This window comes from Fonticula alba (genome assembly GCF_000388065.1).
Source record: "Fonticula alba strain ATCC 38817 unplaced genomic scaffold supercont2.3, whole genome shotgun sequence".
In the NCBI taxonomy this organism is placed as follows: Eukaryota; order Rotosphaerida; family Fonticulaceae; genus Fonticula; species Fonticula alba.
The window spans coordinates 3328009-3341868 of record NW_009242973.1 but is presented as its reverse complement, the minus strand read 5'-3'; the positions used below and the strand labels follow the sequence as shown (position 1 = coordinate 3341868).

Here is a 13860-nt window from a genome sequence, read left to right as displayed (position 1 = left end):
CCCCCCCCCCGGCTGTGCCGTCACCACCACCGCCCTCGCCCTCGCCACCGCCTCAGCTGCACTACGTCGAGCCAATGGACTTCGAGTCGGTGTACATGATCAAGTCCAAGGTGCGCCCTGGCACCGGGAGGGGATGTCACTTGCTCCCGCGCCCTTGTCACTCGCTGCTGCCCCGTTCCCATGGCCCGGTCCCTGACTTCCGGCCCCTCGTCTTGCGCCCCGACCACAGCTGATTGCCGAAGACCCCGCCCGCGCGATCCTTGTCTTCCCCGAGGACAACATCGCGTATTACCGCCCGGAGCGCTTCCAGCGCACCGTCCGCCTGCCCATCCCTTCGGTGTCCCTCCCATCGTCGGTGCGCCGCCTCGCCCTTTCGTCGGCCCTTTCCTCTCGCCTCCTCCCCCTTGTGGCCTGGGCCTCGCTCTGCCCGGCTCATCACATGCCGGCTGGCGCCCCCCCACTGACCTCATGTGCTTGTCCCTCTTCCTGCCCCCCGCCCTCGCTGCCGGTGACGCAATGGCAGATCTCCAAACGCTCGTCCGAGCTCTCTTCCCAGTCCTCCTTCCTGGCGTCACTCGGTCCCAATGCCGTCTCCCTCTATGTCCGCGGTCTCTTCGACTTCTTCACTCGCGATTGGACCGTCCTCGCCCGGCAGTATGAGCACCTCTCACACTACCCATCGCCCTATGGCCCGACCGAGTGCGTATCTCCCCCCCCCCCCGCTGTTTCTCCTGCTTCGTAACTTTTCCTCGTCACACGCGGTTCATGTTGTTGACGTCCGTTCCTCCCTTTCCCTCTGTCCCCCCCCCCCCCCCCGGCTTCCGGCCCCTTCGTGTCGCGCTCCGTGCCAGCCCCACCGAGAAGATCGAGTTCCTGGAGAGTCTGACAGTAGGTGGCTTCGAGATTGATTTGCTCCCTGATGAGGGTGCGTTTGCTCGGTCCTTCCACACACACACACACACACTCCCCTCCGGTGCTCCTGCTCCTCCCGGCTTCAATGTCTAACGCCCACCTCAGAGGCTCCCGCCCCTGCGGCCACTGGCTCGCGCAACCGCCCCGGCTCGACGTACGGCACGCTGTCGCGCACGGCCGGGCTGAGCCCCGGCGGGGCACAGTCCCCCGGCCGGCCCGGCTCCGGCGGGTCTTCCTCCTCCTCCTCCTCCGCTTCCGGCGCCGGCGCCGGCCCCGGAAGCGGTGGCGATCTGCTGAGCACGGTCATCAACACCGGCGGCGGGTCGTCCCTCCGGCGGTCGGCCACCCTGTCATCGCGGCCGACCCGCCGGCCGCCGGCCGATCGCCTTGACCCCTCGGAGGCGGATCGCCTGCTGTTTGAGATGCTCTCCGAGACCGGCGGCAGTGCCGGCATCGATGACAGTGGCCATGATCTTGCGGCCGGGGGCTCCGCCGACCCGACGGGCCCCGGCGGCCTGCCCAAGCTGCGCATCGGCTCGACGGAGGATGTGTCGATCGCCGTGCCCGGCGAGGGCGAGAACTCGCTGCTGGCATCGCGCAGCCGGGCCGACTACTCGTCGGCCATGTCGCTGAAGTCCCTCCTGTCGGCCACGGCCTCCGGCGACACCGGCGTCCGGGTGGTCAACTACGGGCAGCTGGTCTTCCCCACATATCGGATGCTGGAATCGCCGGCCTTCACGGCCGGGCCCGGGGACACCGGCACGGCGGCGCCCCTGAGCTCGACGGCCCCCTCCTCGGAGGTGATCCACGTGCCGCGCCCGGTGGGCGAGCCTTTCGGCACGCAGGTGGGCCGGCGCTTCCTGATCGAGGTGTTTGCCCTGGACATGGGCCCCACGCCGGAGCCCTGGTTCGGGTCGCTGATGCTGGTGGACATTGCCAAGCGCCAGCGCGTGTCCGAGGTCCTGCACTTCCACACCAATTCCGAGTCCATCATGCGGCGCCTGCGCCAGGGGATCCAGCTGAACCTGGACCAGCAGTCGCAGGGCGAGCGCCAGGTGGGCGGGTCGTCCGTGACGCCGGCCTCGGGCGCCGGGGTCTCCTCCTCCAACATGTCGCTGGCGGACAGCTCGTCGGGGCTCTTCCTGCCGGAGGAGGATGACCCGGCCTGTCGGTCTCGCCGGGCCATGTTCGAGCTGACCCAGCCCAGCATGGACATTTTCCTGGTCCTGCGCGTGGACAAGGTCCTGGAGGGGGACATCGAGCCCATCTACGACCGGTATGCTCCCAATGCCAAGTCCAGCCTGGCCCCGACCGTGGAGCAGGTGGAGAACCTGTGCACTCGGCTGGGGCGCTTCCGGCAGCCCTACGCCTGGGGCGCCATGCGTCTGCTGTCCACCGAGACCGGTCTCTCGGCCGAGGCGGTGCCCCACCCGGCGGGCGCCGCGTCGCCGGCCTTCCCGGGCATCGGGTCGGATCTGTCCCTGAACTTTGGCCTCACCCATGCCGGGGGCAGTCAGCTGGCCTCTTCGGCGTCCTCCACGTCGGATGCGGCGTCCGGCTCGGGCAGCAGCCTCCCGCGGTCCTCCTCGGCCACCTCCGGCAGTCAGTTCACCACCATCCAGTCCAGCATGTCGGACCTGTCGGACCCCTCGCTGTCCGGCGGGCAGCCGGCCATCGCCCCGACGTCCAGCTGCGACCTGCTCGAGGGGACCGACCGTCTGTCCATGCGTGGGCTCTTCCGCTATGAGGACAGCCGGTGCGCCGATGAGGAGATCTTCTCCTATCTGTCGCAGTTCGTTTCGACCAGTGGCCAGTGCCCGACCACCGGGGCCCCGGTGGCCAGCGGTGCGGCCGCGGTCGCGGCCGCCGCCGCCGCCGTCTCCTCCAGCTCCAAGCGCGCCTCGGCGCGCAACCGCCGCACCGTGTCCGGTGTGTTGCAGTTCCACATGCGCGAGGTGGATGCCATGGTGCAGGTGCCCAACTCCCTGACCCCCTCGTTGGCCCCGGTGAAGGTGTGTGTGGGCGTCTTTTTTTTGGTGTCCCTTTGCCTCAGCTGGTTTTGCTACTCTGTTCTCCTTTTGCTTCTGACACCTGTTTGTCGCTCCTTTCTCATTCTCATTCTCTTTCTCATTCTCATTCTCTTTCTTCTTCTCTTTCTTCTTTTCCTTCTCCTTCTCTTTCTTCTTCTCCTTCTCTTTCTCCTTCTCCTTCTCCTTCTCCTTCTTCTTCTCTTTCTCTTCTCCTCCTCCCCCCTCCCTCCTTCCTTCCTCCCTCCCTCCTCCTCCCTCCCTCCCTCCTCCTCCCTCCCGACTGCAGCCCTACGCCGACGTCAACCCCCTCAAGATCGTGCGCGAGGTGGGCGAATTCACCACCAGCCAATCCGGGCGCCAGCACATGGAGTTCGTCAACCTCCTGTACGTGTACCCGCAAATGGTCAATATGAGCCGGTGGACCGGCGGCCGGGACAACGCCCGGAACATCGCCATCCGCATGCAGTTCGTGCCGACCTCGGTCGGCGGGTCCTCCTCGCCGACGGCGGCCCCCGGGTCCAATGCCCTGAAGGCCCTCTTCGGCCGGGCCCCGGGGCAGTCCTTCGTCAGCGAGGTCTACTCGGCGGTGTCCTTCCACGAGAAGGCGCCGCAGTTCTTCGACGAATTCAAGGTGGCCCTGCCGCTGAATCTCCTGTCGGCAGCCAATGAGTACCATTGCCTCTTCACCTTCTACCACATTGGCTGCAAGCCGCGCAAGACCCTGCGCTCGGAGCACCTGCTGGGCTATTCGTGGCTGCACCTGCGCCGTGATGGGGCCATCATCCCGGACGGGGAGTACCACCTACCGGTGGCCACCGAGATCAACAGCTCGACGCCCTACGATGCCGAGGGGGCCGACCACAAGTGGCTGGAAAGCCGCCGGCCGGTGTTCACCCTGCGCACGCGCCTCGTGTCGTCCATCTACACACAGGACCGCGCGCTGGACCGGTTCTTCAGCGCGCTGGACTTTGTGGCCGCCCAGCCGGAGTCGGTGACCCGGCTGGTGGACGCCCTGCGCGGCCTGGCCAAGGTGTCCCGGCCGGTGCTGGCCCAATACTCCTCGGTGGTGTTGGATTCGCTGTTGAACCTGCTGACGTGTACATCGGCCCCGGGGTTCGGGGGTGCGGCGGCGGCGGCCGCCGCCTCCGGGCCGACGGCCGCCATCCCGGCCGCGGCCCTCGGTGCGCTGCTCGATGTCTTGTCGACCCTGAGCAGTGGCGGAGCCACGGGCGCCGGGAATGCGCATGGGGCCCACTCCCATGGCCCGAGCCACGCCGCGGCGCCGGCCCATGCGTGGCGCCATCCGGACTTGGTGTCTTACATCCGGTACCGGGTTCACAACCGGACCATGGCCCAGGCGGCGGCGGCGGCCAGCTCGCCTTCCTCGCCGACGGCCCCCTCGCCGACGCTGCTGGATGCGCAGCCCGACCAGGCGGAGCTCTTCCAGGTGGTGGTGGATTTGCTGCTCCGGGCCCTGACCGATCCCGGGTTCCTCAGCCGCGACCATCGGAACCACCTGCTCCGGTATGCGTGGTTCCTGTTTGACGTGTGCATCAAGAGCGTCCTGCAGTACCTGCATGATGAGGTGGGCTGGACCTCGGCGGCCGCGGTGACCGGCCAGGCGCCGCGCGGCCTGCCGCTGACATTCACGCACCAGCTGAACCAGCTGTTCGACGCCATGATCGCCCACCTGCTGAAGGACTACAAGTCCAACTATGCCGCGGTGCGGGACTTCAACACCAGCCTCTCCTACTTCATTGGGGATCTGGCCTCCTTCCTGGACAAGCGGTCGGTCTTCCGCTTTGCCGAGCTCCACTGCCAGCGGATCTCCTACAACCAGTCGGCCCCGCTGCTGCTGCTGAAGTTCGACATGCTGAAGATCGTCTGCTCGCATGAGCACTTCGTGGCGCTCAACCTGCCGACCAGCGATTACCTCCGCCGGCCGATGGGCGGCGTGGCGCCGCTCTACCCCGAGGGCCGGGAGTTCCCCCTGCGCGGGGCCGGGTCCATGGCGTCCATGGGCTCGGTCGGGTCCATCAGTGACGCGGCCCCGGGGCCCGGGGCCTCCTCCGCGTCGCCGGGGGCCGGCTCGCTGCTGGCCAACGGCGCCCTGGGCCTGGCCCAGAGCGTGGCCTCGGCCCTGATGTCCGGCCTGTCGTCCGTGACCGCCGGCCATGGCGGCTCCGCGGCCGGCTCGCCCACCCTGGACTCGCTGTCCGGCGGCAGCCCGCCCGGGACCAACGACCTGCAGGATGAATTCTGGCGCCGGCACTACCTGGCTGGGCTGCTGATTCACGAGGTGGGCCTGATGCTGGAGCACCAGCAGCAGGAGCCCCGGTCCAATGCGGTGTTCGTGCTGCGGGACATCATCGGCAAGCTGGACGCCGACCCGCGCTTCGACACGGCCGACAAGCGCGCCCGCCTGGGCGCCATCTTCTTCCCGATCATCCCGCGGATTGTGCGCTGTGCGCCGGCCCTGCGCAAGGCCCTGGTCAGTGCCTCGTTGGATACGCCACCGAAGGCGGACTCCTCCTCGAGGCGGCCGATTTCGGCGGCTGCGGCGTCGGCCGCGGCCGCGGCCGCGGCCGCCGCCAAGAGGGACGCCGCCGTGGCCGACGGCGAGTCGGCCTTCGGCGAGCACGACTCCGCGGCCCTGGCCCCGGAGAGCTCCTCGGCCTATGACTTCTCCCTGGCCGAGGCGCGTGCCCTGCTGCTGGTGTTCATGACGGTCCTGCGGCACACGCACCTGGACTGCCTGACGGAGTGGCTGTTCGAGCACTGCTCGCGGTCGGACTTCGCCTCCTTCTTCGACACGCTCTCCTGCGCGTCGCACATCTTCCAGTATCTGGGGCAGAGGCACATCACGCGCGAGCGGGCGGCTCTGCTGGGCGAGGCCGGCGCGGCGGCGGCCGCCGTGGCCGGTCTCAGCCCGGCCGACCTGGCCGCCGGGCTGCATGGCGCTTCGCCGGTCCCCTCGCCGGTGGGCGGCTTCGGTGGGCCTCCCTCTCCCGGGCCATTTGGCTTTGGGTCCGGGTCTGGCACGCCGTCGGATGCCTCCTCCTCCTCGGCGGCCGGCAGCAACACCAGCAGCAAGCGCCTGTCCATGTCGATCCTCCTGCCGGAGGATGCGGTCATCAACCCGGCGCCGGCGGCCTTCCTTGGCGGGTCGCCGGCGGCTGGCGGGGACCTGCCCGCCGGGGGTCCGGTCATCACCGGTGCCGGGACCATTGGCCGGCGCAGCCGGAGCAGCTCCATCGGCGCGCGCATGGCCGCCGGCGGGCAGCGCCTGAGCACCGGCAGCCCTGGCGGCTCTGGGCCCGGGTCGCGGCCGTCCTCATCCGGCGGCCTGCCCGGCGGCAATGGCCGGCACCTGGCGGAGCTGGTGGCCGAGCCGAAGCTTCGCGCGGTGCTGGCCATGGAAGTCCAGTCCATCACGCTGGACATCCTGCTGGCGGTGGTGTCCTCCCGGCCGGCAGCCTGGTTCCTGGCCTCGGAGTATGCCTCCCTGGCGGATGCCTCGCGGGCTGAGCCCGGTGTCGGGGCCGGCGGGTCGCATGCGGCCCTCACCGAGACGGCCCTCGACACGCCGGTGCGGCTGCTTCACCCGCGCCTGGCCCCCATCTTCGAGCTGCTGTCGGCCATGCTGAGCCTGCACTCCTCGGACCGGGTGATCCGCCTGCAGCTGGTGGCGCTGAAGTCCTTCATCTTCCGCTTCCGGGATGCCATCTTCCAGGAGGGGACCCCCTACAGCGCGGACATTTGCTGCATCGTCATGCGGTACTGCGCCTCGACGCAGACCCCGGTCCGGCAGTATGCCTCGGCCTTGCTGTACCTGATGCTGCGGCTGGGGTTCGAGGCCACCGGCTATCGGAATGTGGCCCGTGTCGGGCTGCAGGCCACGGTGGCCCTGTCGCGGCTGGAGCTTCGCGATGCGCAGTACATCCGCAAGGCCTTTGCCACGATCCTGCAGTATGCGGCCGTCGATCCGGCGGTGCATGCCACCTCCTCGCCCGGGGCCGATGGCGCGTCCGGCACCGGGGCCGGGGGGTCCTCCGGCCCGGCCTCGGCCCTGGCCAAGTTGCCGGGCTTCGTGCATGATGTGGTGACCAAGCTGTTCCACATTTCGCGCGACTCGGTGGCCATGCTGCAGGAGCAGCATTCGCGCGATCCGGATGCCCTGGCCGACATGTACTGCCGGCTGCAGCAGTCGTATGCCGCGGTGCCGGACATGCAGCTGCACTGGCTGGAGCGCCTCTTCCAGCTGAACATGCGCGAGGAGCTCTTCTACGAAGCGGCCCTGAGCCAGCTGCATGCGGCGGCCATCGTGGCCCGGCATCTGCCCCGGGCCGCGGACTTCGGCGTCATCCAGGACATGGAGGCGTACATCCGGATTTCGCCCAACATCAGCCCGGCGGCCGGGGCCGACACGGTGACCGGCGGGGGCCCCGGGGTGACCGGCGGCCCGGGCGCCGGGGCTGCCTCCGAAATGGAGCAGGTCCTGACCACCGGCAGTTCGCTCTTCACGGACACCAGCTACATCAAGCAGATTGAGATCGCCATTCGGTTCTTGCGGAAGGAGCGCTGCTACGAGGCGCTGATCAATGTGCCCAAGTTGCTGTTCCCCATCCACGAGAAGACGCGTCGGTACAACCGCCTGATCACCCTGCACCAGCAGTCCTCGCAGGACATGGCTTCCCTGTGTGAGCAGCTCCAGCGCGGCTCGCAGCTGGCCCCGTCATACTACATGCTCAATCACTTTGGCCAGGCATTCGGGGACCTGGCCGGACGGGAGTTCATCGTGCGCGAGAAGCGCCTGGTCCGCCTGGCCGAGCTGTCGCAGACATTGAAGACCTCGTACGAGCGCATCTTCGGCGTGGAGGTGGAGGTCATCCCCGAGGCCACGGTCGACAAGGCCGGCCTGGAGCCGGACAAGGCCTACCTGCAGGTGACCTTCGTGGAGCCGTACTTCCCGCCGGAGGAGCAGTCCCGGCGCTCGAACTTCGAGCGCTACACCAATGTCTGCCGCTTCTTCTATGAGACTCCCTTCACCCTGTCGGGCAAGGCCCGCGGGGCCACCTCCGAGCAGCACCTCCGCCAGACGATCCTCACCACCGAGCGGCACTTCCCGTACATAAAGCGCCGGCTGCGGGTCATCCACCGTGAGCAGGTGGAGCTGCTGCCCATCCAGGTGGCCACCATGGCCCTGCGCAAGCAGGCCACCTTCCTGGCCGAGGCCACCAACCGCCGGGACGCGGTGCAGATGCAGCTCCAGCTCCAGGGGTCGGTTTTGCCGCAGGTCAATGCCGGGCCGCTGGAGTTCGCCGCCTCCTTCATGAAGCCGGAGGTCATCACGGCCCACTCGGTGGAGGATGTGAACGCCCTGTCGGCGGCCTTTGTGGCCCTGCTGGGGAGCTGCACCACCGCCCTCAATGTCAACCAGGGCCTGGTGAAGGCCGACCAGCAGGTGTACCAGGATCAGATGCGGGATGGCCTGCGCCGCCTGCGCGAGGGACTCATCCCGTATATCATCACCGCCGATGAGTATGTCGCCTCGGGTACGGTGTCCGGCCTGCCGACGCCGGATCTGGACGATGTGCCATCCGGGCCCCCTCCGCCGGTTGTGCCTGTGGCCGCGGCCGCGGCCGCGGCCGCTCCCGCCGCGACCGGGCCTCCCGAGCCGCGGACTGCCTCCTCCGAGTCGGACCTCTGATGAGGGGGGGGATTTTGTCTCCGGCGGGAGGGTGAGCATGTGCACGTGCGCGCACCTGCCTCCCACCTCCCCCCCCCCCTTCTCTTTGTTTCTCCCACACGCCCCCTTTTCCCCCTTGCCTGTTCCTTTGTCCCTTTTTCGAGGGGAAAAAAAAACAACCTCCATCTCCAAGGTGTACGCTCGAGTCGTGGGTCTCTTTCCCTCCCTCTCCCGCTCTCTCTCTCTCTCTCTCTCTCTCTCTCTCTCTCTCTCTCTCGGCGCATTTGTTTCTAGTGGTCTGGAGCAACCAGGAGGTGGGCGCCGGGGTGTGGGTGCATACGTGTATGTTTATGTTATTGGGTGCACCAGAACAGCTGAGAAGAGAGGGGGGGGGGGGCGGAGGATCTTTCGCCCGACAACACGGGGAAGAGGGCGGAGGATGAGGGGGAAGAAAGGCAGACCCGAGAAGAGGAACGCGGGGCGCGCAAGAATATGTCCCCGCTCAGAGATCCCCGTCGAAAACGAATGTCCGGGTCTTCGTGCCGCGCCGGCGCGAGTCAAATTGGAAGACGGCCTCCCGGGGGAGCTGGCCACTGCCGCCGGGGAGCGAGGCCCGTGCGACCGTGGTCAGATCCGGCGTGTCGGCCAGCCCGGCCAGGATGCCGGCAAGAGAGGCGGCCGAGGGGCCGAGATATTCGGCCTCGGCGGCCGCCAGATCCCCGGCCGCCGGGGCCGGATCCTGGCCGCCGGCCACCACGGCGGGGCTGGTATCGGCCGAGGCTGGTGGCAGGGCCGAAGTGGCCGCCGGGCTCCACGCCGACTGCATGAGACTTCCACCGGTGGCCAGGCGTTCGCCCAGGGTCGGTACCGGTGTACTGGTCACCAGCAGCGGCCGCGTGCGAGGCCCATACGTCAGCACGCGATAGGGCTCGCCATTGGCCGGGCCCAGGGCCTGGGCGCAATGGTTCCGAGGGGAGTGGCCGCCGAGGTGGGGCAGGTGAGTGGGGAGCAAGAAAGAGGAGGCCCTCCCTCGATCATGGCCGAAAGGGAAAAAGAAGAAAAAAAGGAGGAAAAAAACACACACCTGACTCGAGATCCAGATGAAATCCGCGAGCCAGAGAAGCCCCATGCCGCCGAAAGTCAAGAGCTTGACCATGCCGTAGAAGTTGTAGCCGAGGTAGAAGCGGTCCACGCCCAGCCAGCCGAACGTCAGCGACAGGATGACCGCCGTGGAGAAGCGGTAATTTGAGGGGCCGCTACATCGTCCCGGGGGAGAGGGGGGAGACAGGGAATGTAAGTCGCCGACCGGAGGACGCAAAAGGAGCACAGGGGGGGGGAGGGCAGCAGGGCAAGCGCCCGCGCACTTGAGCTGACAGGGGGACTCGAGGGAGAACGTCCGCGGGCCGGAGCACGTCACCCCATCGAGTGCTGTGCAGTGGACTGGGCCAGGTGGGTGGTGGCCGGGAGGGCAGGGGAGGGGGGGAGGGGGAGGAGGGGCGATGGATACGAGTGGGGTGGTTAATCACAGTGGGGATTTCAAAGGAGAGAAGGAGCAAGAAGGAGAGCCAGGATGCAGGCGCGCGCGCGCGCGCGCCCATGTGGCGTGAGGTACCTTTCCGGATGCCCGCTGGCGAGCAGGTGGCCTCAAAGTCGTCGCAGAAAAACCTTGACACAGCGTGGGAAGGGGGCGGGCAACAGGAGCAGAGTGAGCTGGCCCGAAGCGGCGAGAGAGGGCGTGCGGTGGGGGGAGGCGGAGGAAGAAGAAAGCAGCCCCCTTCTTTTGTTTCCGGCGAGTGAGAACGCACTGGCCGAGGTTCAATCGGCTGCACTCCGGGGTGCTACCGGCCGAGTGGACTCGGGTGTCGAGATCCAGACGCAGCAGAGGGGTCGTGGGCTGGACGCGGCCACGCTTGACCAGATCCCCGTCGTATTGGGTGGCGGAGGCCCAGGGAGTGGCGGCATGGGTGGCGTCTGGCCGCGCCCGCGCGGCCGCCGCGAGAAGGACCGCGCCCAAGAGGAGGGCCGCCAGCAGCGGTTTCCGGCAGATCAGCATGCCGGTGTCCGCGCGTATGTGCGTATGGGCGAGTGAAGAGAGGGGACAGGAGGGGGGGGGGGGGGCAAAAAGGAGGGGAAGGTCCCGAGGGAATGGAGAGGAGGCATGCCCCGGGCACCCGGACCCTTGGCTGGGTGGTGCGGTAGCCCTTCAGAGTTGCCCCCCCCCCTCCTCACTCGCCCACTCACGTTTGACGCTGGCGCACCCCAGTGCCCGGCGATCTTGCCGTTCATCCTGTGGCGAGGCCCCCTGGCCGACGGGCGCTCCATGCTGCTGCGCGAGTGTTCTTCGCCTTCCCCCGCCCCCCCTCCGGTGTCCCATCCTCTCGGCGTGCGGGATGCCCCTTTTTCTGCCCACGCCAATGGTCAACATCATCTTTTACCGTCGATCTGGCCCCTTCCCAGGGCACCCCCCCCCCCCCCCTCATCTGCCAGAGAGTGACGGCGCAAAAATACATGGGAAGATCTCGCTCCCCCCCGCCCCCCCCCCCCCCCCCCCCCCCCCCCCCCCCCCCACCCCCACCCCCCCCCCCGCGCCACCCCCCCCCCCTCCCGGCCGAGCGCAGCTCCCCCGACCCAGCGAGCGACCCCACACAGCCGGAACGACCCGAAGCAGCGAGCCACACTACCCCCCCCCCCCCCCCCCCCCCCCCCCCCCCACCCCTCGAACCAACAACCCCCCAGCCTGGGGAGCGGCCAGGACCGCGGGAGTCTCCAGGGAAAAAGGACCACAGAAAAGGGCGGCCCACACCCGGGCCCAGCAAAGAGTCCCAAACAAAATACGCGTCTCGGACCCGCCCGCACAATTTACACCTCATTCCAGCGCGGTGTGAGGAGGGGTGAGAGGCATGATGCGGGCGTCACGTGCATCCGTTCTGAAACAGGAGAGGGGCTACATTTCGCCTCCCTTTTTCAAGGAAAGGCGGGCAAGGGGGGGGGGGGGGAGGGTGCCCAGAAAGGGCTATGGTACAGAGGAAGGGGGGCAGGCGCAGGGGCCGGAGCAAAGGGGGAAGGGCGCATGCGAGGGGGGCAAGGCGATGGCGTGAGGAACACCCCCGCCTGCTCATGCCTGCACGCGCCCAGCGACAGACATAGATGCATCTTCAGTCCATCATGGCGCGGATGTCCACCGGCTGCACCCGGGAGGGGGTCATGGCCTCGAAGCCGGAGCCGGCCAGCGGGTCGGCCGAGGCACTGGCATCGGTGCTTCGGGAGAAGAGGGCATCGAGCACGGCATTGTCCTGGTCCTGCACTCGGCGATTGATGGCCGGGGAATTGGCCCACGCGGCGACCGGGATGTGGTTGGCCCGCGCGTCCGGGAAGCTGTCAATGTCCAGGGAATTGGCCTCGGACACGGAGGCCAGCAGGTCCACAGCCGGCCCGGCCGACCGACCGAGGAACTGCAGACGGCCACCACCCTGCCGGGGGGCGGCGCCAGCGGCGACAGGCCCCGGCCGGGCTCCGGACGTGTCCAGATCCTCCAGCGAAAGGGGCGCCCCGGGCCCGGCGCTGTGGGCCCCCCCCGCGGCGAAGGAGCGCTCCTTGGCCGCAAGACGGGCCATCTGCGCAGATGGGGCCGCGGCCTCGGCGGCGCCGGTCGATGCCGAGAAGGACTGCTCCCAATCGCTCAGCTCAATGTCGACGGCTGCCTGCTGCTGGGCCAGGAGCCGCTGCTGCTGGTGGTGGAGTTGCTGCTGCTGCTGAAGCTGGAACTTGCTGATGTCCACCGGCCGCGGGGGGACATACCAGGCGCTGCCCTTGATCCGGTCTACGCGCGTGGTGGCCAGGCGGTCATGCTGTTCCAGCAGCTGGCGCTGGCGCTCGAAGAGGGCATTAATGCGCGTCACCTGGCCATCACCCGGGCCCGGGGGGGCGCCGGGGTCGGCGCCGGTGGCCCGTGGCGGCCGCGTCCCGGCGGATGCCTCGGCCGCCGCCTCAAACTGGGCCACGCGATGCTTGATCGATCCAACCTTGGGCCGGAGGTGGCTGGCTGCGGCTGCCTCGGCATTCTGCCGGAGGAGGGCGTCATTTCTCTCGGCCAGGCGCTGCAGGGTGGCCTGAGGCTGGGGCTGAAGTTGGGATTGAGCCGGGCCCGGGGCCGGAGCTTGAGACTGGGCCGGGAGCTTGGCCGGCTCAGTGGCCAGTTCGACATGCTGCTGAAGCAGAGCCTGGTTTCGCTGGGCCAGGCGCTGCAACACAGCTGACCCGGTGGCCGAGCCTGCGTCAGGCGCCGGGGCAGGCTTCGAGGCCTGGCCATTGTCCACCTCGGCATGGTCCCGGGACGGAGGGTGGCTTCGCGCGGCCGGGGGCTGGAGGGCAGCCCGGGCAGCCTGGGCAGATTGGACAGGTGGCGACTGTTGCACCGGCGGCTGGGAGGTGGCCGCGATCTGGGCGTGCTGCTGGAGGAGCGCCTCATTCCGCTGGGCCAGGCGCTGCAAGGCGCTGGAGGTCGATTCCGGCTGACACACGGATTCCGCCAAGAGTGCGGTCTTGGTGTCTTCGGCGTCGGCCACGGCCAGCATCACCTCATGGTAGGCCGGCGGCGGCGCGGCCGAAGAGGCCCGAGCATGGAAGTCGATTGCCAGGGATGAGCCCTGTGTGACCACGGGCGCCGAGTCGACAGCAGGTCCAGGGGCATGCACGGGGGCGGACGCGATCGCCACGGACGAGGGGTGGGCCAGCTGCAGAGCGGCAGCAATCTGCCGTGCCCGGCCAGTCGAGGCGTAGTGTCGCCGCTTGGAGCACCCAAGCAGGGTGCTATGGCTCTGCCGTGCAGGGTGGGCGTACAGCGACAAGGCCGTCCGCCGCCAGTTCGAGGGTGGGGGAGTCACCGGCGGCATTGGGGAAGGGGGGCAGGGGGAGGGGGAGAGAGAGGAGCAGGCTGTGCGTTCCTTTCTCTATCGCTCTCTCGCTAACTGGGATGTACGAAGAGGGGCCGCGCAGGAGGCGCGAGAGGAATGCGTAGAGAAGTAGGGAGAATGCCGTGTGTGTGTGTGTGTGTGTGTGGGAGAGCGAGAAAACGAGGCGGGCGAGGGAGTGGATGAGGTTTGATGGGGAGCAGGAGAGCTGGGCCGCGAAACATCACTTCCACCAATATCCCCCCCTGTCCCCGCCCCAGGTCGATCAAGGCGGGCCGGGCGAACCACCGGCTGCCTGAGGTTCGGGGAGGGGGGGGGG

General features: G+C 68.5%; 3 protein-coding genes across 3 annotated transcripts in view; 2 read left to right on the top strand and 1 right to left on the bottom strand.

Annotated features, from left to right (window-relative positions):
- The window catches only part of H696_02494 (hypothetical protein), a gene marked incomplete at its 3' end in the record, with an annotated part of 9479 nt that extends 827 nt beyond the window's left edge, over window positions 1–8652 (top strand). Inside the window, exons 4-9 of the mRNA XM_009496402.1 lie at window positions 57–110; window positions 230–355; window positions 524–699; window positions 852–925; window positions 1018–2924; window positions 3229–8652. Coding sequence (XP_009494677.1) covers window positions 57–110; window positions 230–355; window positions 524–699; window positions 852–925; window positions 1018–2924; window positions 3229–8652 — 7761 coding nt within the window. The remainder of the gene's footprint in view (window positions 1–56; window positions 111–229; window positions 356–523; window positions 700–851; window positions 926–1017; window positions 2925–3228) is intronic.
- Window positions 8653–9004: 352 nt separating this feature from the next.
- Window positions 9005–10725, bottom strand: H696_02493 (hypothetical protein). Its single transcript, XM_009496401.1, has 5 exons — window positions 10437–10725; window positions 10244–10296; window positions 9996–10071; window positions 9716–9887; window positions 9005–9583 (listed from the first exon to the last, which is right to left on the bottom strand). Exons 1-5 carry the CDS (start codon window positions 10682–10684, stop codon window positions 9134–9136), a joined length of 999 nt encoding a protein of 332 aa, XP_009494676.1. The 5' UTR covers window positions 10685–10725; the 3' UTR covers window positions 9005–9133.
- An 888-nt stretch (window positions 10726–11613) lies between these two features.
- H696_02492 (hypothetical protein) lies at window positions 11614–13662 on the top strand. The gene has a single exon (XM_009496400.1). It carries the CDS (start codon window positions 11779–11781, stop codon window positions 12385–12387), a length of 609 nt encoding a protein of 202 aa, XP_009494675.1. The 5' UTR covers window positions 11614–11778; the 3' UTR covers window positions 12388–13662.
- Window positions 13663–13860: the final 198 nt, after the last annotated feature.